At 40.7% G+C, this 23,664-nt stretch overlaps 1 protein-coding gene and 2 long non-coding RNA genes across 3 annotated transcripts in view; 1 reads left to right on the top strand and 2 right to left on the bottom strand.

Annotated features, from left to right (window-relative positions):
• Positions 1 to 23,664, top strand: part of ADCY1 (adenylate cyclase 1) — a 145,217-nt gene that overhangs the window by 53,546 nt on the left and 68,007 nt on the right. Inside the window, exons 3-4 of the mRNA XM_032442541.1 lie at positions 12,632 to 12,750; positions 21,795 to 21,906. Coding sequence (XP_032298432.1) covers positions 12,632 to 12,750; positions 21,795 to 21,906 — 231 coding nt within the window. The remainder of the gene's footprint in view (positions 1 to 12,631; positions 12,751 to 21,794; positions 21,907 to 23,664) is intronic.
• LOC107309793 lies at positions 10,442 to 12,408 on the bottom strand. The gene is made up of 2 exons (XR_001553332.2): positions 12,358 to 12,408; positions 10,442 to 10,752 (listed from the first exon to the last, which is right to left on the bottom strand). It is a non-coding gene; the product is annotated as an uncharacterized LOC107309793 (long non-coding RNA).
• LOC116652914 lies at positions 12,408 to 14,489 on the bottom strand. The gene is made up of 3 exons (XR_004306145.1): positions 14,408 to 14,489; positions 12,615 to 12,766; positions 12,408 to 12,453 (listed from the first exon to the last, which is right to left on the bottom strand). It is a non-coding gene; the product is annotated as an uncharacterized LOC116652914 (long non-coding RNA).

Raw genomic sequence — 23,664 nt, 5'->3', positions numbered from 1 at the left:
CCTATTCTGCATTGCTGGTGGTAGAACCAATAATATAAACAGCAGAAGTAATAGTAAAAGCAACAATGCCTGAAGGTGCAGAAGGTGCCCCTTCTCACTTCAGCTGCAGGAGATGTCATGCTTTTCTCCTGATGGAGGATTTCAACCACCTGGATATCTGCTGAGATAATGGAATAGTGGTGGCAGGTAATCCAGGAGATTCCTGGAGTCTGTTGAGGGTGCCTTCCTGATCCAGATACTAGACAGACTGACCTGAGGTGAAGCCTTACTGGAGCTGGTGCTCACTAATGCAGAGGAGAGCATTAGAGAAGTGAAGACTGGAGGCAGCCTGGGCTGTAGTGGTCATGCCTTGGTTGAGTTTGTGATCTTGAAGAATGTAGGTCTGGCAAAAAGTAGAGTCAGGACCCTAAACTTCAGGAGAACAAAATTCCAGCTGCTCAAGTAGCTGCTGGTTGAGATCTGGGAAACTGTCCTTAAGGACATAGAAACAGAACAGAACAGGCAGCTCTTTAAGGAAACCTCTCTGTGAGTGTGAGAGCTCTCCATCCCCCAGCAGAAGAAGCTGAGAGGAGGCAGGAGAGCAGGACCTGCAGCTTAAACTGAGGGGAAAGAGGCAGAAGAAGTGGAAGCAAGGTTGTGTAGCCTGAGAAGAATATAGGGACATTGTCCACAAGTGTAGAGATTAGATCAGGAAAGACAAGACACAGATGAAGCTGAATTTGCCAAGGGATGTGAAAAATACAAGGGCTTATACAGGTACATAGGCAGGAGGAGAAAGCCAAGGCTGAAGGAGAGGTTGCACCAGCAATCCATAAATTAAGTGGCCTTGGGCAGTGCAGGTAGGACTAAGGTGACTGTGGCCTACTTGCACTGTGCAGGAGGTTACTCGAAGAGGGAGGTTCAGTAACTCCACAAGTCATCAGTACACATATTCCAGAAATTATATTACAAACACTGATTTTCATTGCAGAGGGAACACTTTTTTCTTTTTTTTTTTTTTCTTTTTTTTTTTTTTTTTTTTTTTTTTTTTTTTTTTTTTTTCCTTTGGCAGGTCAGAACACACCCCCAGTGCCTAATATAATTATACAACCATCAGTATCAAGATAAAGGCTGTAGTACAAATGGCCTGAGTATGCCCTTATTTTGGCAGAAATATTGACCCAGAACTGGAATACTGTATGTATTTCACCCTGGAGGATAGACTTGGCTGTTCTAGTAACAGTTAAACTTCTTTACTTCTTTTTTTTTTTTTTTAATACCCCTGGAGATCCATGGCACACGCAAGACCACCAACAGCAGCAACATCACTGACCTCCAAGGAATATATACTCCACGGTCATTGAAGAGCTATTGTAACACTGCTCTTCAGTGGCACCTAGAAATGGACTTATTTGAAGATTTAAAAAATAAACAGTGAACAAACTTGGACTTTCTGGGAACACCTACTGAATAAATCCTTCAACATCTACAAACCCTGTGTGTGTGATCCTGCAACAACTATGAAACCTGCACACACAAGTGAATCAATTGATGGACTTCTGTATATTCTGTATGATAATTGTATATATTGTAATGGTAATATTTGGGCTCATCTCCTAAAGTGCCCTATCACTATTCATGCTGTGAAGAGGTGGAGTGTAGGGGAACATTTAGGTCAGTGCTTGAATTAGTGATTGAGCACTAGGATGGAGACACTCTGGGCACATAGAAAGGCCAGCTCCTGAAAGGAGAGCATCTTCTGGACCTAGGCTGCTTCGGGCTGCATAGCTGGAGAGCCCCTTCATTCTCTGTATGATTATTGACCTTGCAAGTACTTTGCCTGGTCTTACTAAGAACCTGTCAGATGTGATTTCACTTCAATGTAAGCAGAATAGGAATGACTGTGAAACAAGGGGTATCCCTCTGGTAAGAGAGGTCTTATGAGACTAGTAAAGATACATGATCAAATTCTCTTTGAGTTGAATATCTGATTGTAACTCTATACACTCAATTTGAAAATTCACAGGTAATCTAATTAACTGAAAATAAAATTCAAATATACCAATAAATAACTTTTTCAGCAATCTTGAAACCTACTCTCAAATTCCTTTATCTGAATGGAAAGAAAAGCTTCATGTTTTTTGTTCTTCAAGGGACTGTGTTCAGCTAGTGTATCAAATGCATACAATTATTTGACATAACTTGAGTTAGCACCACACTCTCTTCTTCTCCTGGTTTCAACCTGGACAGTTTTAAGGGGATACCAGTGTTTCAGTTGTTGTTGAGCCATGGCTGTGTGCTGGGGGCTGGGCTGAGGCACTGTCATGATGGTGCAGGACAGGGAGTGGGCCACAGTACAAGCTGTGCCAGGCTGCATTGGTCCCATGGATCATGGATTGGGTATACCTGCCTTAAACTATTTGGTTAACTTGAGATGCTCCGGTATTTAATTCTACCATATTCTATAGCGTGACAGAAATAGGGAAGAGGCTTATTTAATGATCCTTGCCCACAGGTCTGCATGTACTGCCATAAGCATGAAGGGACAGTTATCATAGGGGTTGGAAGAGATCTCTGGGAGCTGTCTAATCCAACTATCCCGATCTATCCTGACAAAGCAGGTTCCCTATAGTTAGTTACACTGAGGCATCCAGGTAGGTCTTGAATTATCTCTAGAAAAGGAGATTCCACAACCTCTCTGGGCAGCCTGTTCCAGTACTTTGTCACCCTCTCAGTAAAGAAGTTTTTCTTATGCTTGTATGAGACTTCTGCTGTTGCAATTTTTGCCTGTTGCCCCTTGTTGCTGTGTGCCACTATAAAGTGTTTGGCCTCATCCGTTTGACTGTCACACATTAGGTATTTATTGAACAGTGATCAAAACCCCATTTCAGCTCAGTCTTCTTCTGGCTGGAGAGTTCCAGTTCTCTCAGCCTTTCCTCATACAGGTAGCCCTCCACTGGACTCTCTCTAGAAGATCCATGTCTTTTTTTAACTGAGGAGCCTGGAAATGTACACAGTATTTCTGGTGTGGCCTCACCAGAGCAGAGTAGAGGGAAGGATCATCTCCTTCAGCCTGCTAGCCACACTTTTCTTGGTGCACCCTAGGATTCCATTGGCATACTTGGCCACAAGGGCGCTTTGTTTGTTCATGGTCAACCTGCTGTCCACCAAGACCCCTAAGTCCTTCTCAGAGCTCCTTTCCAGTAGATCACCCCCTAACCTGTACAGGTGCATGCAGTTAGTTCTCCCCTGATAGAAGACTCTGTTTGCTTGTTGTGAGTTAGCAACACAATTCAGGGTTCTCATGTCAGGAAGATTTCTTTATTGCTGTGACGATCATGATGTGTTTCTGCATCATCTTGCATATCCCTATCATACATGAATCCATACTTATTCTTCTAAGCAAGCCTTTTATATTCTAACACATGCATTCAGTACATTTCCACTAACAATCCATTGGCTAGAAAGCAAGCAAGTTCCATAACAAGCAGAGAGCTTATCTTATGCCTAGGTACAAAACACCCCTGTTTATTCAGACCTTCTGTCTCCTTTCCAGAGCCTCATTATCAGTGAGTCAGCATTCAGCGAGGCCAAGCTGACCTCTCCATCTCCCACATTTGCTCTTGTTGAACTTGATCGATTTGTTCTCTGCCCAATTCTCCAGTCTGTCCAGGTCTCCCTGAATGGCAGCAAGGCCTTCAGGTGTGTNCTTTTCAGAGTCTCATTATCAGTGAGTTGAATTCAATGAGGCTGAGCTGAACCCTCCATCTCCCACATCTCCCCCTTCTTTACTAATGAAAAAAGTGAGATTTAAAGAATCTTGTATCACTTCTGAACATACTGTAATAAGCAAGGAATGCAAACTAAAACACTGAGAAAAGCAAAAACTAACCCTATTTTTAACACATTCTGTATCCACACTCCCAGGCTTAATTACACCAAGTTGAGTTATTTCTATAAGCAGCTAAACTAGAATTAACACACTGAACTAATGATTGATTCTTTCCACTATAGTTAAAATACAAACAATAATCCATTTTAACTGAACCCAACAGTTCCGCAATGGTTGCTAGGTCATCTTTGAGATGGCAGTATTCATCACTGTTGTTGCTGCTGGTGTCAAATGTTGTGGTGATCATAAGTCTGGATCTCCTTTCAGTAATCTGAAGAGGGGATGTGGAGTACAGGAGGTAAAACTCCAGCAACAAATTGTTGACGAATGGTCGGGCTGTTCTTCATGCCCTGAGGTAACACAGTCCAATGTTATCAGCGATGGGATTCCCCACTGTTAACAGAGGGAACCAAAAATGCAAAATGTAGTACATCATCAGAGCACAGTGGGATGTTAAAAAATAGTCTTTTAAGTCTATTACTATAAGCAGCCATGACTGTGGAAGCATAGTGGGGGAAGGCAAGAACAGAACCCATATCTTCAATAAAAGCATTTATCTTTCTGAGATCATGTAACATTCTCCATCTCCCTGATCATTTCTTGATCACAAACACAGGGGAATTCTATGGGCTTGTAATTGGCATTATATGTCTGGCCACGAGTAGTTCTTGAACAACAATATTTAACTGCAGCAATTCTTGTTAGAATAGGTGCCACTGGTCCATCCCCAGGATCAAAGAGTTTGTTGAGGCCATCAGGAGGGGAGGTAGTGAGCCACCCTCATGGCTGTGGTAATGAGGGAGTTGCTGGCACAGCAGGTGAATCTGAGGAGGAGCCTGCAGCTCCTTCATTCTCAGGCAAACTGGGGGCGACTGACAAGCCCACATGACTTTTTAAAGCTTCAAAATTTTATCTCCAGGTTTCATGCAACATGGGCATCAACATATCACCTTCAGTGGATGCATCCCACAGTTTCACCCGATCCCAAGTCTCTGGATCATAAACTGTCTGACTGGTGATGGAGGGATCCTTCCTGGTGGCCCATGCAAGCATTTGCTGCAGATCATGGGAGGATACTGACACTTCCCATCGTTTAAGGATAGATTGAAAAGTAACTAGGACACTTTTCTGTTCCGAGGTCATTTTGTTCCCCATAGTGCACACACTTACCTTTGTCCAAAGAAGAGGCAATTAAGGCAGTTAGGAATGATGAATCCTCAGTCTGCTGCATTTGTCTCAACGCTCTCCTATACAGAATTTCTACATTTTTCTCAACATCTGCCATGTTTTTCTCAATGCATTTAGCACACTCTGTGTTTATTTCAGTGCCTTCCACATTTGTCTAAATGTGTTCCATGTTTTTCTCAACACCTGTCGCATTTATCTCAACATGTTTATCTAGACCAGTCAGTCTTCAAGTCAGGCCTGCCTGTGGCTCTGTTCATGGTCCCTGTTTGTGGTCCTTGTGTGCAGTCCCTGTTTGGGTGCCAGTTGTTGTGAGTTAGCAACACAACACAGGGTTCTCATGCCAGGAAGATTTCTTTATTGCTGTGATAATCTTGTGTACCCCTATTATATATGTATCTGTGCTTATTCTTCTAAGCAAGCCTTTTATTTTCTAACACACACATTCAGTACATTTCCACTAACAATCTATTGGCTAGAAAGCAAGCAAGTTAACAAGCAGAGAGCTTATCTTATGCCTAGGTACGAAACACCCCTGTTTATTCAGACCTTCTGTCTCCTTTCTAGAGCCTCATTATCAGAGTTGACACTCAACCAGGCCAAGCTGACCTCTCCATCTCTGACATTTGCTCTTGTTGAACTTGATCGATTTGTTCTCTGCCCAATTCTCCAGTCTGTCCAGGTCTCCCTGAATGGCAGCAAGGCCTTCAGGTGTGTCAGCCACTCCTTCCAGCTTTGTATCATCAGCAAACTTGCTGAGGGTGTGCTCTATCTCTTTGTCTATCATAGGTTGGAGGAAACCTTAGAGATAATCTGGTTCCAACCCCTCTGCCATGGGCAGGGTTGCCAACCACTAGATGAGACTTCCCAGGATCCAGTTAAACCTGGCCTTGAATGCCTCCGGGGGTGGGGCATCCAAAACCTCTCTGGGCAACCTGCTCCTCCTGCACCTCACCACTCTCTGAGTAAAAATTTCTACCTAGCATATAACATAAATATCTCCACTTCTACTTTAAAACCATTCCCCCTTTCCCTATCACTGTCAGGCTGTATAAAATTGTTGTTCTCCTTCCTAAGATAATTCTAAATTCCAGAAGGCTGCAATAAAGTCTCCTCAGAGCCTTCTCTTCTCTAAGCTAAACAAGCCCAACTCCTTCAACCTTTCTTCACAGGGGAGACGCTCTCTTCAGTCATGTTTGTGTCCTTCTTCTGGACTTGCTCCTACAATTCAGCATCTTTCCTGTGCTGGGGGCTCCAGGTTGGACAAAATACTCTAGATGACTCCTCGCAAAGGCAGAGTAGGAGAGGACAGTCATCTCCCTTTTCCTGTCAGCCACTCCTCTTTTGATATAGCCCAGGATGCTGCTGGCTTATGGCAAGCCTCTTGTCCATCAGGACCTCTAAGTCCTTCTTTGCAAGGCTGCTCTCAATGATTTCTTCTCTCAGCCTGTAGACATATCTAAGACTGGCTGTCACCCAAGTTCAACAACTTGCATTTGACCTTGTTGAACCTCATTATGTTCTCATGTGCCCAGCTTTTGAGCCTGTTGAGGTCCTCTGGATGGCATCCCTTCCTTCTCCTGCATCAACTGCAAACTTTCTGAGCATACACTTAACCCTATTGTCTGTGCCATTGATGAAAATGTTGAAGAGCAACTGTCCCAAGCTGGACCCCTGGGAGACATCACTCAGACCGGCCTCCACCTAGACATAGAGTCATTGACAACAACCCTCTGGCTATGACCATCCAACCAATTCTTTATCCATTGAATTGTCAAGCCTTCAAATCCTATTTCTCTAATTTAGAGGTAAGAATGTGGTGTGGACTGTGTCAAAGGCCTTGCACAAGTCCAGGTAGATGACTGCTTGCCCTCTCTTTGCCCACTGATGCCATAATAGAAGGCCACCAGACTGATAAGCTATGATCTGCCCTTGGTGAAGCCATGTTAGCTGTCTCATGTCACCTCCTCATGTCATATGTACCATAATACCTTTTCCTGGAGAATCTGCTCCATGATCTTCCAAGGCACAGATGTGAGGCTTACCAGTCTGTAGTTCCCTGAATCTTCTTTTCTTTCTTTCTTAAAAATGGAAGTGATGTTTCCCTCTTTCCAGGCACAAGGGACTTCACTGTGAATTTTTAAAATGCAGTGGAGACATCTTGGTAACAACATCAACCATTTTTTTCATAACCCTGGATGTATGTCATTGGACCCCATAGGTGCGTATGCATTCCTTCACAGAAGCTGGACATAGACTTGCTCAACTTGTACACTGAGAGTGATTTTGCTCCCCTGCTTCAAAGTTTAGGGACACAAAAGGCATGGGAATCCTGACTGGCAAAGAAGGCCAGAGCAAATATCTTTTTAAGTACCTCAGTCTTCTCCACGTCTGTGGAGGCCAGCTCTCCCTTTTCATTTATCAGAGGGGGTACACTCTGCTTTGTTTCTTTTTGCCCTGTGTATCTGATGAAACACTTATTTCTTTTCACATCCCTCACCAAGTTCAGTCCCATCTGCACATTGGTTTTCCTGATCCCATTCCTGCACATGTGAACAGCATTCCTATATTCTTCTCAGGCCACTCATCCCTGCTTATACTTTTATTTTTTCACTCCAGTTTGACCAGCAGATCCTTGCTCAGCCATGCTGATTTCCTGCCTCATCTGCCTGATTTCTTATTCTGGGGAATGGAGAGCTCACGTGCTCTCAGAAAGGCATCCTTAAAGTTTTGCCTGCTCTGTTCTGTTCCTTCGTCCATAAGGAGGCTTTCTCAGGGGATTTCATGGAATGTACTTTAAAGACTCTGATGTATGCTGTCCTGAAGGTCATGGTTCTGATTCCACTTTTTGCCAGGTTTACGTTCCTTAAGATCATGAACTCAACTAGGACATTCTCACTGCTCCTAGGTTGCCTCTTAAACTCTTTAACTGTCTCCTCTGTGCTAGGGAGCACCAGGTCTACCTATAGTTCATCTCTAGTGGGTCTGTTCAATACCTCAACCAGAAAGCTATCATCAATGGACTCCAAGATTCTTCTGGAATCCTTGCAGCTTTCTGTGTTGTTTTCTCAGCAGATATCTGGGTGGCTGAAATCTTCCATAAGGATGAGAGCCTGTATAGCAAGCCAAAAGTGGAAGCAAGAAGGCCTTGTCAACAGACTCTCCTTAATCAGGCAGCCTGTAGTAGATCCCAATCAGCAGATGTCCAGCTCCTAATTTTAACCCACAAGCTCTCAATCTGTTCATAACTATTTCTGAAAGGCAGCTCTTCATAGTGTATCTGTTTCTTAACATAGAAGGCAACCTCCTCATCCCTCCTACCTTGCCTACTTGTAACACTCAATCATAGTATTCCACTTACATGAGTTATTCCATCATGTTTCTGTGATAGTAATAAGATCGTAGTTTTCCAGTTTCACCATTGTTTCCAGTTCCTCCTATGTATATCACATGCTACTTGCATTGGTAAAGAGGCATTTCAGCTGGGCTTTTTCAGCATTGTCTTCTTGAAGGAGACCTACCAGAAACCTCTGGGACAAATATGAGGATTTTTCCCCCATTGCTTCCTAAACTGACAGTGTTCCCCAACTGTTCTCTGTCATTCATTCTGTACATCCTTTTCCCCTATCAAATCTACTTTTAAAGCCCTGGTGATGAGCCCAGCCAGCTTGCTGCCTAGTATATTCTTGCCCCTCCTGGTCAGTTGTGTCCCATCCCATGTCAACATTCCCAGTTTATTGAAGGTGTGTCCTAGATCATAGAACCCAAAGCCCTGGGTGTGACACTATCCACACAACCTTCACTCAGCTGGTTTGTTCTCCACATTCTGCTTGATTCCCAGGAGGACTGAGGAGAACACTACCTCCTATCTGTATCTCCTCAGCATATTCCCAAGTGACATAAAGCTTTTTTTTTTTTTTTTTTTTTTTATGTTTTTTAATTTCCTAGTTGCAGCCTTATGTGACCCAGCTTGAAAGATCAGGAGTGGATGGTAGTCCTCAGGCTTTATCATATGTTATCCTCTTCCTGATGCCCCAAATGTGGGAAGTAAACCTCTCTATAAAGATTATCCAGGTGGAAGATGGGTGCCTCAGTGCCCCTCAGCACAAATTCTCCAATTACTAAGACACTATATTTTTTTACTGGCACTGGTTGTGACTTAGATTCTCAGTTGAACCTTCTTTAATATGCTCTCCCCTTTCTAGTTCTAAATCACTGTCTGTACCTTTTTCTTTTTCCATCCCCAGAATTTCATGTCTGTTGGCTAGTAGGAATTGGGAGGCTTCTCCTATTGCCCAAAGTAGAGACAAGGGTCCTGTCTTCCTCATCCTGCACGTGTTTGCCCTGTTAGGTTGGAAACCTATTTACTTTCTTCCCCTTACTTGGACCTAATTCTGGCTTGTCAGTCTGCCCACATCACTGCATTATATCAGGTGTCAGTGTCTCTCTACAACTGCTGGATACGTCTCAGCCTTTTGACTTGCTCTTGCATCTTGGTCACCTCCTCAAAAACATCATCAAGCTGGATGCACTTGCACCCATGAAACACTCCACTTACCTCAGTCCCTTGGATGACTTCCAGATTCTGGAGCTCCTCACAACCAGAGGTCTGGGCAGCTCTTTAACTCCTTGGGTGGTCCATCCGGGTACAAACATCAGCCTAGATGGGTTGTGATCCCTGCATCTGAGTTGCTGCCTCAGCCTGGCTTTTGCAACAGGTGATCAACGTGTTAATTTCAGTAAGATGCTGAACCATCCCCTGCTTGACCTGCCTGCATGAACTGTTGTGCAAACTGCCATGCCATGCTCTGTTTGCCCATCCTGTTTGCTATGTTCCTGGGAGCTGCACACCCTGGGAAGAGCCTTTGTAGGCACAAGGGGTTGGCTTTCATCACTCCCAGCTCTGCCCACACTACATCAGAACTGTCACTGCTCTAGGCTCTGCTCTTCCCACTTATGGGGACTGTGGGATTCCTTGCTCCTTCTGCACTTCTTTTTGCATAGTTTTCCATGATTTTCTTTCAGTTTTGCCTCTATGAAGGACCCCTCAGTGTGAGCCTCCACCCCAAAGTCAATCTTCTTGAGGCTTTCAAGGTCAGCAATGAAGATGCTGAACAAGACCAGGCCTAGTACCAACCTCTGGGCAACACCACTAGTTACAGGCCTCCAACTGGACCCAGTCATTGATCACAACATTCTGAGCTCTGTCAGTCAGCCAGTTCTCAATCTACATCATTCTCCACTCACCTATCCCATACTTTCTAAACTTCTTTATAAGTATTTTGTGGGAAACAGTGTCAAAGCCTTGCTGAAAGCAAGGTACGTAACATCTACTGCTCTTCCCTCACCTACTGTTGAAGAAAGGAACCAGGTCAAGACTCAAACTCATGGGTACTCCAGGGTTGACTTTATTAACAAGCTCAGTGCTCAGGTGAAACATGCATACAGAGCTTGGGTCACTCCTAGTGAATGACCATCAAGCTTTACAGAGGTCCTATTATTTATATGATTAGGTAAACATTACATCATTTATGTTATTCATTCTCGTGATTAATCAATACATCTTCAGTCCCTCTTTTCTCGCTGTGTTTCATCCTAGGCCCAGGCTTCATGCTTCACGTGTTACTCTTCTTTTGAACTTGTCCAAAAATTCATTATCTTCTTTCATCCGAGCTAGACCAGTCCATTCCATCTGTCTTATGGTTAAGCTATACATTTTAACTTATTAACTACTAAATAGCAATGTCAGCACCATTGTTGTCTACCTCTGCTGTTTCATAACTTCACAATACTCTAACACCCCTACATGGGTCATGGTTCAGGGCTATACAGGGGATACATGAGTAGCATATTGGTTGAGAAATTTACCATTTTCCCTAACACCTACCAAGCCAGTAATATCATAGAATGCTACTTGGTTAGTCAAGAATGATTTTCCCTTCGTGAATGCATTTTGACTATTCCTGATAACATTCTCATTCACTTTCTTGGTGATGACATTCAGTATATAAATTGCTCCATAACCTTCACAAGGATAGAAGTGAGGCTGACTGGCCTGGATACTTCTTGAAGTTTTTTGAGTGAGAATGGCTGCACTCCAGTCTTCAAGCACCTCCCCCACTCTCCAGGATTTTTCAAAAAAGATAGGGGGTGACTTGGCAATAATTTCATCAAGCTCTCTCAGCACTCTTTGGGGCCCATGGATTTGCGTGCAATTGATTTTGTCTAGACAGTCTCTAACAAGATTCTCCTCAACTAAGCGGAAGTCTTCCATTCCCCAAAATCTCTTTTACTTCTATAGTCTGGGATTTCTGACAGGTAGTCTTACCAGTAGGGACTGAAATGAAGTAATCCTAAATTACTAACTGTGGCAGTTCTCTAGAGTTTAACTTCTTCCTTTGTGACATAAATATTCAATCTGCCATCTTCCAGAAGAAACTGTAAAACTAGAAACTTCTGAAGTATTATTATAAATTTCTAAGTGGTGAATGCGCATGCAAGCAATACAACACGCTGCAGATACCCTCTTCTGTGTTATTGCTTCTTTCTTACTTAATGTCATCCAAATAACAAGATGATGCATTTTGACCAGTATCTGCGCTTAAGTGAAATGGCGTCTCACAGTTACCATTACTGTGGCTCCCAGTCACCAGATAAGTTGTGGTCTTCAGACTGTTGCCATGACAGAAGCTAGCAGGTCTAATTGATAGGTTTGTAACTACTCACAGCAACAAAAACAGATCTCCTGGATTTTAAGTTGCAGGTGTTTTCTATGTTAAAGTAGAACTTCAGTAAGCAGCCAAATACTCCTTACAACACCTAAGAACACCTGCAAGTTCTCTAGGTCCCTGTGAATGGGTCAGAATACTTCATAGGCCTTTATAGTCAACACTAATGAGATCCAAAACACTGGGGGTCCTTTCTATGTAGATCAGTAACATATGCTAAAATATCTGAGCATATAGTAAGCAGAGACTTATTTAACCGGTGATTAATACCAATGTATTCAATTACTGGGCTGGCTGGAATAGTCATTGCTATGATAGATAAGATCTGATTAAAACTGTGCCCTTATTATTGTTCCTCTGATTCGCACTGTGTGAATAAATCTATCATCCACTCCTCCTGCTTAATAACCAACTGCCATAGCACTCATGACGCAACATTTTCATTAGATTCAGAAGTAGGGCACAAAAGGACAAGCAAACTATCCAGAATTATTTTTTTTTTTAAATCAGATATATACATTCTACAAGAGTTAAAATTTTTACTATTAGCATTATGATGTGAATGAAAATTACCTGATTTGTAGCCACCTCTTCCATTTCTGTGTAATTTCGGGCATTTTTGTTGTTGTTTGTTTCTTTAATTCAGAAATATGAAAGTGAAGGAAGAAGCTGCAGAAGTTTGAAAAAAACAAAACAATTCATATAGTTTTTATCTATTTATGCAGAGAATATTCTCAGGAAGACTACACTAGGAAAGATTGTCTAGTTTGCTAGTTAAATACTGTTGAACAATGAGCAATTTTCTATAGCACAAAACTGATGGCGTTTACTTGTTCTGTTATTCCAGGAACGTCTCTTGATGAGTCTTTTGCCTAGGAATGTTGCAATGGAAATGAAGGAAGATTTTCTGAAGCCTCCTGAAAGGATTTTCCACAAGATTTACATTCAAAGGCATGACAATGTGAGGTAGGATTTATATCACCTGTGAAGTAATTTAAAACAGAGAATGTTCAGAACAAATACAGTGATAGGCACATGTGTTCAGCTTTTAGAATAAGAGACAATCAGTACTGTGATTTGTTGTATATAGTCAAGGGGAGAATGGATCCACCAGGAAGACTTAAGAGACTCAAGATAAGTTGACTTAATAAGTAGTTTTGAATATTAATGTGGGGAGGTAGGAAACTTCAAAAGAAATGCTCATTCTTTTTGTACTGCACCACATTTTGTGAGAGTAAGAGAATTTATTTTGCATGGTAAAAACTGCATGTTTTTTTCTTGTTTTCTGTTAATAAGATAGATTACTTTCTGTGCAATATTTTTTTCCAATAGCATAGAAATACAGAAAATATCATGGCAAACTTAAGAACACTATGTCCATCCCCATCATACAAGCAGTCCTCCTCAGAGCAGGTAATTGACCAAGGCCCAATTCTACTTCTTGCACTTGTTCACTAACAAGAGCTATGTAACAGTTGTACAAATGACCACATTCACACTGATTGTGGTTAAAGTGAATTCTCATTTTCTGCTCTCTTTGCCCCTCCAAACACATTTCTTAGAGGGTTTCTGTGAATGGTGTAGTTTTATGATACCATTTCTAGTTACATTTTTTTTCCCCACACCAAAAACAGTTATACCATCCTTGCATTGAGTAAGATACAGCCCCAATAACAGATGTCACAGAACTGTCCTCTCCTATGATTTTCACCATGTGCTTATGTGGCTAAAGAGCCAACTATGTAAGTTCTCTCTCTTTCCCTGAGATATGTTTTCCTACTCTTTGGTTTCAGCCTACCTGCCATTGAGCTGACTCTAGTATTTGAAAAGACCTCTTCTTAGAGACTAAGTTGCTGTAAACAGAATTTTGGAAGTCAGAGAAACAGAGGTTGCTGTAATGAGTGTGCTTAGAAGACTGGCAAACTGGATCAGTTTTACACTGTAAGCTAATCATAAAACCACAAAATATTGTTATTGAGTCCTCAAATCACTCAAAGTTCACACCTTAACTATGAGCACACTGTCCAAATATTTCATCACTCCATCAGGTTAGTACCATGCCCTTGGGAATCTGTTCCAGAGCCAAGCAATCCTCTGATTGTATCCTCCTCCTAACACACATCTCGACCCTCCCCTAATGCAGTCTTATGCTGCTGCTTTGGGTTGCATTACTGAATTAATTAACAACACTCTTCTTTCCAGTGGCTAAATCCTACATAAAGTTGATCATTACCACTACATGTAAAAAAAAAAAACCAAAAAAAAACCAAAAAAACCAAACCTCTTGACTCTAAGAAGCATCTCAAAGTTAGTTGTCAGTATATAAATGTCCCAGGGCTCTTGCTGTAAAGTTAACATTGTTGTTCATGATCTTAGGTAATTCTCACTTGCCAAAAAAATCAAGGTTGTCAGGGTTGTGAGCCCCTCAAGGAGAGAATTCAAGACCAGAAAGTGAACTTGAACTGTCTACTTTCTTCTCTGTTTTTCTTGTGTTTTTTTTTTTTTCTCCATGCTTTTATGTTGCTATCCCCCTACCAACATTGACTGTCTGTCTGACTGTCTGTCAATAATACAAGTATAGTTGTAAGCAGACAGCCAGAGGGTATCTAAGGAAAAGACTCACCAACTCTGAGGCCTTCAGTCAAGATGGGTGCTTGCCAGTGTCAAGGCTCACCACAAGAACTCCACAAAGGAGCAATCTCCAGAAAGAGATACTACCTTAGTGGTGGTCAGCCCTTAAATGGGATCTAGGAAAGGTGGAGTCAAGCTCCACCCCTTCCAAGAACACAGATAATTACCTTCATCTGTGCTCCCACAGCTGACTCGTTGCTTGACTCAGGTGGTTAATCAGAGGTTCAGGCTGTGATCAACAGTTTCCCCTACAACTGTCCTTTTTTTCTTCTTGCCAGTCTTCTTTCTCTGGGTTACAGCCTGCCTATTTCAGTCACTTATGCTAATTTTGACTGTTCTCTGCCATATTCTGATTTCTTGGGTGCCACCTCCTACTATTTTTGTCCCTCTGATGATCACATTGCTCATATACCTGTAAAAGCTTGTGTCTGGTTATGCCATCTCAGTGCCATGAAATACATATGTATGCTGTTGGTCACATTTATATTCAGGCTCAGTGCAATCCTATGTCGTCCCTGTTAGTTCACTGTCCTGGTTTTAGCTGGGACAAATCTTTATGAAAGATGGATGTTGATAACACACCAATGTTTTAGTTGCTGCTGAACAGTGTTTTACAAAGCCAAGGATATTTAAGTTTTACAGCTTCTCATACTATCCTGCCAGTGATGGGAACTACGGGGGAGCAAGGAGTTCCCTATCCCCTGACAAAATGAGTACAGATGATCTAAACTAGACACAAGGATATTCCTTACATTTTGTGGAGGAAAAAAAAAAAAAAAAAGAAAGAAACTGTGGGGAGTTGGTTGCAGGAACAGCTGCTGCTCAGAGATGAATTTGGTATTGGTCAATGGGTGGCAACTGCACTATGCATTGCTTGTTTTGAATATATATATATATATATATATATACACACACACACAATTACTATTGTTTTTTTCTCTATTCTTTTCTGACTTAGTAAATAGTTTTCATCTCAGCCTACATATTCCTTTTATTTTATTTCCCACTCCTATCTTGCTGTAAGAATGAGGAAAAGGCTGTGGTACTTAGCTGTTTTCTAGGTTAAACCACAACATACTTTTCTAATTTACAAGCACAGCAGATCTTTATGTTTGCCACAGAGTCAAAAGTAAGTCTTCTTAAACTGCCTTACTTTACAGTTGAACTCTTTGATTATAATGATTGAGTTCACTGTTGCACTGAAGACTTTGAAGTTTAACCTCAAGAATGCCCTTTTTCTGAATGAAATGGTATTTCATATAATTTGTAACACTCTTGCAGATTACTCACCTCTTCTATGTGAAGTTCATAGAAGATTTTGAACTTGAACACCTATCTGGAGAGGTGAATTCATTTTCTGACATTAGGAAGGTATTATGAGGTAAATGGAGAAAACATGAGACTTTAATATGAAAGAATTTTCAGAGAAGATATGTGAAACTATCATTGTTACACAAAACTATGTAACTTCTTATCCTAGTAATGCAACCACTGAATTCAGTAAAAGAAAAGGTGGGGAAGAGCGCACTAGCAAGATACTGCTAGCTGGTCCCAGTGGACCTGTTTTACCCTGGGAGCTTTAACTCTACATATTTGAATGATGCAGAGGAAACCCCACACATGCCACCCTGACACCAGTGTATAGGACTGTTCTGTAGAATCCCTTAATGAAGTGCCAGTAACAAGATGTGGACTCCGTCATATGAAAACTCTCTAACTCCAATGGGGCATTAGGAAGCAGTGTATCTTTATTCATCATGATGCATGCTAGGTAACCTCAAAGTGCACACTCAGAGTTCAGGTTCTACACCTGAATAGTTAGTACATTGGCACATATGAGTCCTAGAAAAGTAATGTATATGTATGCCAATGTCTGTTTGGGCATGCTTAGTGGCATTTAGTGTTGCTGAGAGCCTTTGAGGCAAAGGACAGTGGTATTCTATTCGGACTCCAGTGCAAAATAATTGAGGAAAACAAGACTATTTACCCACTAAAGTAAAAATGGAAAGTTTTGGAACTTACAGATCCCTTTTTTTAAGCTAACATATGGATTTTAAAACTAATGTATTAATCCTTAGTGCTAAACAAACCAACATTCCTTTTAAGGGAAATGGAAACAACTTTTTTTCCTTTTGAGGAGTAGCAGTTAATCTGGCTAGAGCTAAGGGACCATCCTTGTATTCTCGTAACTTGCTCTTTTCATACCACTCAGTCTGAAAAATAACAGGAAATGAAAAGCCCCCCTCTATATTTCTAAATTCTTGGAGTTTCAAACACTGAAGCTACTCACTGAAAAAAAGAAAATAAACCCTTTTTTTTTTTTTAATTGTAATCCTTTCCTTTTTTCCTGACAAATACCTGGGTCTGTAAGAACATAACCTTCCAGAAGGACAGGCTAGAAGAGGTAGGCATGAAATTAGTAAATTGTATTATTTTTCTTTCCTTTTATTTCCTCTTCAAAAAGAGAAAGAAAAGGAACCACAACCAACACACTCATTTCAGCCATCTAAATTTAAAAAGAAAAAAGTTCTCAAGTACTAGACCTTGCACGTGAAAAATTATTCATTCACACAGGGTTTTTTGGTTTTTTTTCTGTGGCAGAAATCATTAAACTTCTGTGTAGTGAAGAGGCAGATTAAAACTTAAAAAGAGACTAACAATGAATATATCCCATGGAAGAGCACTGGATAGATGGCTCTATATACAGTTGGCAGTAGCATCAAAAGAATACATAAAGAGCCTTGGGAACAACAGTAGTTGAAGGGATTCTTTCCCCCTCCAAATTGCCCATATGTAGCAAATTGAAAGTGCCTGCTGGGGCAGACATAAAAATTCACAACTTGAATGAAGTCTGTTTATATTATTTTACTTACAGCAATACAAGTTGTAACAATATTATTAAGCTTGCTTGTGTTTGTTGGTGGATACTCCTGCTCCACTATACAGTGGAAATAATACAAGTATAATGTACGGTTGGAATAGTACAAATAGAGTTGGAAATAAATAACCAGAGGATAACTAAGAAAAAGAACTTACCAACTCTGAGGCCTTCAAGATAGGTGCTCACCAATGTCAAGGCTCACCACAAGAACTCCACAAAGGAGCAATCTCCAGAAAGAAATGCTACCTTACTTGTGGTCAGCCTTTAAATGGGATCTGGGAGAGGTGGAGTCAAGCTCCACCCCTTTATCTGTTGTTTAGATAACAGAAAGAGCTGCATCTCTGAACCAAGGAGATAAGGAAGTTCTTCAGAGTCTTTGTAACAAGGAAATAGGAGACCCTGCTTAGAATCAGTCATTGAATACTGTAACATACTTCTTGGAAAATATCTGCGTATATAACACAAGTAACATATATTAACTGAAGATCTTCTGTTTAAGCTATTTGGATAATCTGTTTGGAGGATTATCCCTATGCATCCAGCAGTGCTATTAAAGAATGCCTGTTTTCTATCACTAGAGCTTGAGTCTTAGGGAGTTTCCCGATCAACAATAAATAGTGTCAGTAGTGTCAAAAGTGTAGAGAATAAAAGCTTGAAGCCTTTGTACACCTTGAATCACCATGCTTGAACTTTTATAATTAAGTTCTAATAGAAGCAGATCCTTGTCTTTACCATGTTCACACATAATGCTTGACCTTTGCAGAAAGAAAAACTAAAAGCCCAGAATCTGAAATGTTGTTTGACCACTTGAGAGATTTATTTTCTTACCCTGTAATTCATTATTTTTCATTTAGAATTTTCAATTTAAAATGAGTTGCTTCAGTATTAGAATTTTGTTTAAATGAATTCTCAATCACCTTTACTTACATTTTTTTTCTTTTCTCTCACTTGATTTCTCCTAATGCAGTGCTGTGTGATGGTTGTGCCATTTTTAAAAAAATTGTTTTCAAATGAAGTGCAATGTACAGAAAGAACTGCTCCTTCCCCTCTATCATAATTCATTAACTTAACTTTCAAAATGCAAATAAGTTTTCTATTCATCAACAGCTGCATGTGAAAAGAGAAAGATCAGTAGCCTCAAGTTTTCCTTACACCTGGAAGTAAGATAATAGTACAAGAAATGCATACCAAGCCTCTAAATGTATTTGTACCAGAGCAGGAAGGAACAAGATTTTTCCCAGATAAGCTTCATTATCTCCCATTCTCACTGTGTAAAAGACAGAAACAAAAAGACAAAAAACAGAAACTGCGGAAACTATGGAAACTTCCCAAAGTATAGGTCAAAAAGGACTGTCATAATCTGGTGAAAATCAGTCCTTTACCAACATGTTCTTCACTCCAGTTCTGCTTCTGCTTCTTTGTTTTACACAAAATATCTGACGTAACTGAATATTACTCGGTGATCTTGAAGATTTGATGGTCTTTGTCACAGTTTGGGGGAATGTAAAGCTATTAAAGTGTGTCCAAATGAGGGCTATGCAGATGGTGAAGGGGGTGCTATGTATGAGGACCAGCTGAGATCCACTAATTTGTTCAGCCTAGAGAAGAGAAAACTGATGGGAGGCCTCATGGTGGCCTACGGCTTCCTCACTAAGGGAAATAGAGGAGCAGGCAATGATCTCTTTACTCTGGTGACTGTGACAGGACCCTAAGGATGGCACCGCAATCTCACAACCAGTTCCTCATCCATCAAACAGTACATCCATCATAGCCATCTTTCCAAATGGGAGAAAAGGATGTCATAGGGGACCATGTCAAGGGCCTTACTGAAGTCCAGATAGATGACATCAGTGACTCTTCCTTTGCCCACTGATGCAGTTATGCCATCATAAAAAAAGACAAGTTCAGTCAGGCAGGACCTGCCACTGGTGTACCTATGCTGGTCATTCCATATCTCCTCCTCTTCTTCCATGTGCCTTAGCATAGCTTCCAGGAGGATCTGCTCCATGATCTACCTCAGAACTGAGGTTAACAAGTTGGTTATACTTTCTACCTGGGTATATATCTACCTCTGTGTCATACTTTCTACCCTTCTTAAAAATGATTACTATATTGTCCTTTTTTCCAGTCATCAGAGACTTCACCTGACCACTGTAATGTTTCAAATATCACTGAGAGTGGATTGGTGACTCTGTCAAAAAAAGACTCTGGGATGCATCTCATGGGGACCTATAGATTTATGAATGTTCAGGTTTCTCAGGCAGTTGCCAACCTGATCTTTACTTGTAGGAGAGCCATTGCTCCCCCAGTCTTTACCTTCTGAATCATATTCCAGGCTGCATCAAAAGAAACTTGAGCCGCAGATTGAGGGAGATGACTCTTGGCTGTCATGAGATCCTACCTGCAGTTCTGCATTCAGCTCTGGGGACCCCAGCAAAAGAAGGACTTGAAACTGTTGGAGCAGGTCCAGAAGAGGCCTTGAGGATGATCAGAGGGCTGCAGTACCTCTCCTACTAAGGAAGTGTGTGAGAGTGGAGACTGTTCAGTTTGGAGGAGTACAAGCTTCAAGGAGATCTTGTGGTTTTCAGTACCTATAGGGCCCTATAGGAAAGCTGGAGAGAGACTCATTATCAGGAAATATAGAACTAGGAGTAATAGCTTTAAATTTAAAAAGGAGAGGTTTAGATTAGATGTCAGGAGGAAATTCTTTACTCAGAGGATGATGAGATATTGAAACAGGTTGTCCAGAAAAGCTGTACATGCACCATCCCTTGGAGGCATTCAAGGCCATGTTGGATGGGACTCTGGACAGTCTGATCTATTTGGAGGTGCACCTGCCAATAGCAGAAGATTTGAAACTAGATGATCTTTAACATTTCTTTCAACTGAAAAAAAAAAAAAAAAAAAAAGAATTTATGTGTATGTGTTATGACTGTTGTTTTTTGTTGCTTTTTTTTTCACTTATAAACACCTTAAAGGCAGATAACAGATTCTTTTTACTTTAAAAGTCTAAAAAGATTCCTAGTGTTTACTATTGCAAGTGGACATTGTTGGTTCCATGGGAGATACTTTTGTTAATTTAATGTGGTTAAGAAAAACAAAGAAAAAAAAAAAAAGAAAGAAAAAAAAAGTAGACTGCCATGTAAATTGAAACAGAAATATAGCATAAGTTAAAATGTAGATTGAGCAAGGGTTAAGGTGTAACAGAGCAGAGAGCTGAACATAAATCAGTGTGAAAGATCTCAGTGCATATTTCAATACCTTTTAAATCCTCAAGTAATTTAGGAGGATGATTTGTGATTAATCTGGTTCACTTTCATGACTGCAAAGTCATGGAGCAGTAAAGCTGGATAAATGCTGGATATATTTTATTATAAGAAGTCTTTTTGTCATTTTTAAACAGCATAGGAATGAAGCACCTACTGTTCCCCTGTACCAAGGCAGTCTTAAGTAATACTTTCAAAAAATATACTCAGAATAGAAGAAAGTGGAGAAAGTGACCTCAGGGTTAACAGGGCAACGTAAGGATGCTGTTTGTAGATTAAAGCCCTCTAACTCAGAATTAGTCAGTTTTGTGCTGAGATTTGTTACTTTATCTGCTCTGGTAGAGAAGGGCTTTTATCATCTGGGTTCAATGAACCGAGGGAAGCATAGGCTGAGCTGGGAACTGTATTGAGTTGTGGTTTTTTTTGCTTGTTTGTTCGTTGTTTCTTTCTTTCTCTTTTGTTGTTTTGTTCTTTGTGGCTTTAAGGGAAACTTCAGACTTTGTAGCTGTTTAAACTGTTTCTGGAAAGCAGTAACATCTTAGTTCTGCGTTTTTATCACCTCTCATTTTATCTAAACAGTGAGGGCATGTTGAGGAGAAGTATATAATATTTAACTTAAATTTTCAGTTTGTAAGAGAAGTTTTACACTGTCAAGCATACTTAGGCCATGTGGGATGGGACTGCTTGTTGGAATTTGCATAAAGAAAGACTGGGTACTTATCTGAACCATGTAGCACAGCTCAGAGAAGTCATTACTGACACTACAGATGCCAACTCCTAACAGGTGAGCACCAAAACCACATAATAGAGCTACAATATAGAAGTACTTGGTATATAGGTACTTGGTCATGCCTTACTGTATACAGTAAGCCTCAAGCAAAACTTATCAGTTTGGCTGTGGAACTGTACAAAGAGATAAAACAAGCTGATTAGTACACAGCTGTAAAGAACAGAAACAATTTTGTTCCTGAAGTGCTCAGAGAGGAAGCTCTTGAATGAGTTGCCTTGTCCTGTGCACTAGTCAGATATGTATATTGGCACTGAAGACAGTCTCATGGTTGTCCACAATAGATATCAGCACCAGCCTCTACTTAGTTCACTGTTTCAGCACTTTTGGTAGCGTTCTGTGAGTTGAGTTTGTGTTTTGAGTCACATTCTTGCCATAAGAGGGTAATGAGAATGTGAAGATGTCTTTTGTACTGATATCTCTGTGTCTTCTTCCTTCTTTACAGCATTTTGTTTGCAGACATTGTGGGATTTACTAGTTTGGCATCACAGTGCACTGCCCAAGAACTGGTGAAGCTGCTAAATGAGCTCTTCGGCAAATTTGATGAGTTAGCTACCGTAAGTACATTTTTTTTTAATCTACTTGAAATTCCTTTCTGAATGGTGAAGCATGAGTCAAGTATGTTAAAAATCTGTAATAGGCTGCTTTAGCCCTGTGTGTTACAAGTTTCTAATGCTTCAGTTTTTTAATTAATATTCTGTAGAGTCAACAGCCAGTTTAAATTTTTAGGAAAAAAGCTTAATTTGCTTTCAAAAGTATGTTTTCTTATATTTCTTTGGAGGTCAACAAAATTATTTATTGGTCTTGGCTGCAGAAAAAATATGAGAGATATTTCAGTATTAAAATTGCTTATCTGTATGGAAAAAAACAATAATAGAAATTATTTCTATTCATGGTACAGTGTAAAAATACTTTCTGTGATGATAAGAAGCCGAAGACTCTAATCAGTTCATCACAAATGACACTCAGAGACCCAAAAATTATGTTGTTGCTTTTTTTTTCCCCCCCCCCAGAAAGGCTAGTATAGGCAAAATGGGATTTATATTGTCCTCCTGTACTCAGCTCTAGTGAGGCCGCACCTCAAGTACTGTGGCCAGTTTTGGGCCCCTCACTGCAAGAAAGACATTGAGGCCCTGGAGCTTGTTCAAAGAAGGGCAACAAAGCTGGTGAGGGGTCTGGAGCACAGGCCATATGAGGAGAGGCTGAAGGAGCTGGGAATGTTCAGCCTGGAGAAGAGGAGGCTCAGGGGAGACCTCATTGCTCTCTATAACTATCTGAAGGGAGGTTGTAGTGAGCTGCAAGTCAGCCTCTTCTCTCATGTAACTGGTGATAGGACTAGAGGGAATGGCTTCAAACTGTGCCAGGGGAGGTTCAGGCTGGATGTTAGGAAATAATACTTCTCTGAAAGAGTGGTTTGGCAGTGGAATGGGCTGCCCAGGCAGGTGGTAGAGTCAACGACCTTGGAGGTGTTGAGCGTTTGGACATTGTGCTAAAAGATATGGTTGAATGAGAACTATTGGTGATTGGTGGGTGGTTGGACTGGATGACCTTGTAGCTCTTATCTGACCTTGGTGATTCTGTGATTCTGTGAGTCTATATTATTACTGATTCTTGTGTTTTGACCGCTATATTTAAATTTGTGACAGATTCCCCAAGGAAAAAGAATTTGAGTGAAATGTTCTTTGCTCTAAAGTCCAATAGTACCACAGGCATTTGACAAGAAATGAGATCCTCCTAAAAATGTTCTCAAAGCAAATTGCACTTAAAAATGTGTTTTCCCATTGAAGAAAACAAAACTTCTTTCATTCTATCTTGTTTGCTAATCTAGTCCTCAGAGCTCTAATTTCTGACAAGTAGCACCTCTACATAAACTATGCTTCTCCACTGTCTATCTTCTGACTCTACACAGCAGCTTAGAAAACATACTTCTTCAGGTCTATCATGCAACATCCATGTAATCCAAATCCACTTTCAATCTTCCATGAGAGGTCGGAAATCTATGGAGAATTTGACTTCCTCTCTAAAAGGAAAGGATAAGATGCCAGGGTTGAGGAAGGCCTGTTCTCTCTCAGAGTAGATTATAATTTATTCAAGTGCTATGTCTTGATTTGCATTCTGTTCAAGTCAGAAAAGAGAAGAACAGCTGTGTGTTCTGTCTTCTCAAGAAAAGCAGAAGGATAAGTTAGATGCTGAGTAGAGAAAGCATGAAGTTGGATTTTTCTATTTTTTTTTTTTCCAATAATAATGAAAGACTTGCTGCAACTAATTAATCAATGGAAATGCAGTCAGTTCCTCATGGAAAGCAGAGGCCCCCT

Source organism: Coturnix japonica, chromosome 2 (genome assembly GCF_001577835.2).
Source record: "Coturnix japonica isolate 7356 chromosome 2, Coturnix japonica 2.1, whole genome shotgun sequence".
NCBI lineage: Eukaryota > Metazoa > Chordata > Aves > Galliformes > Phasianidae > Coturnix > Coturnix japonica.
The sequence above is the reverse complement of the archived record's forward strand: the minus strand, read 5'-3'. Positions and strand labels throughout refer to the sequence as shown.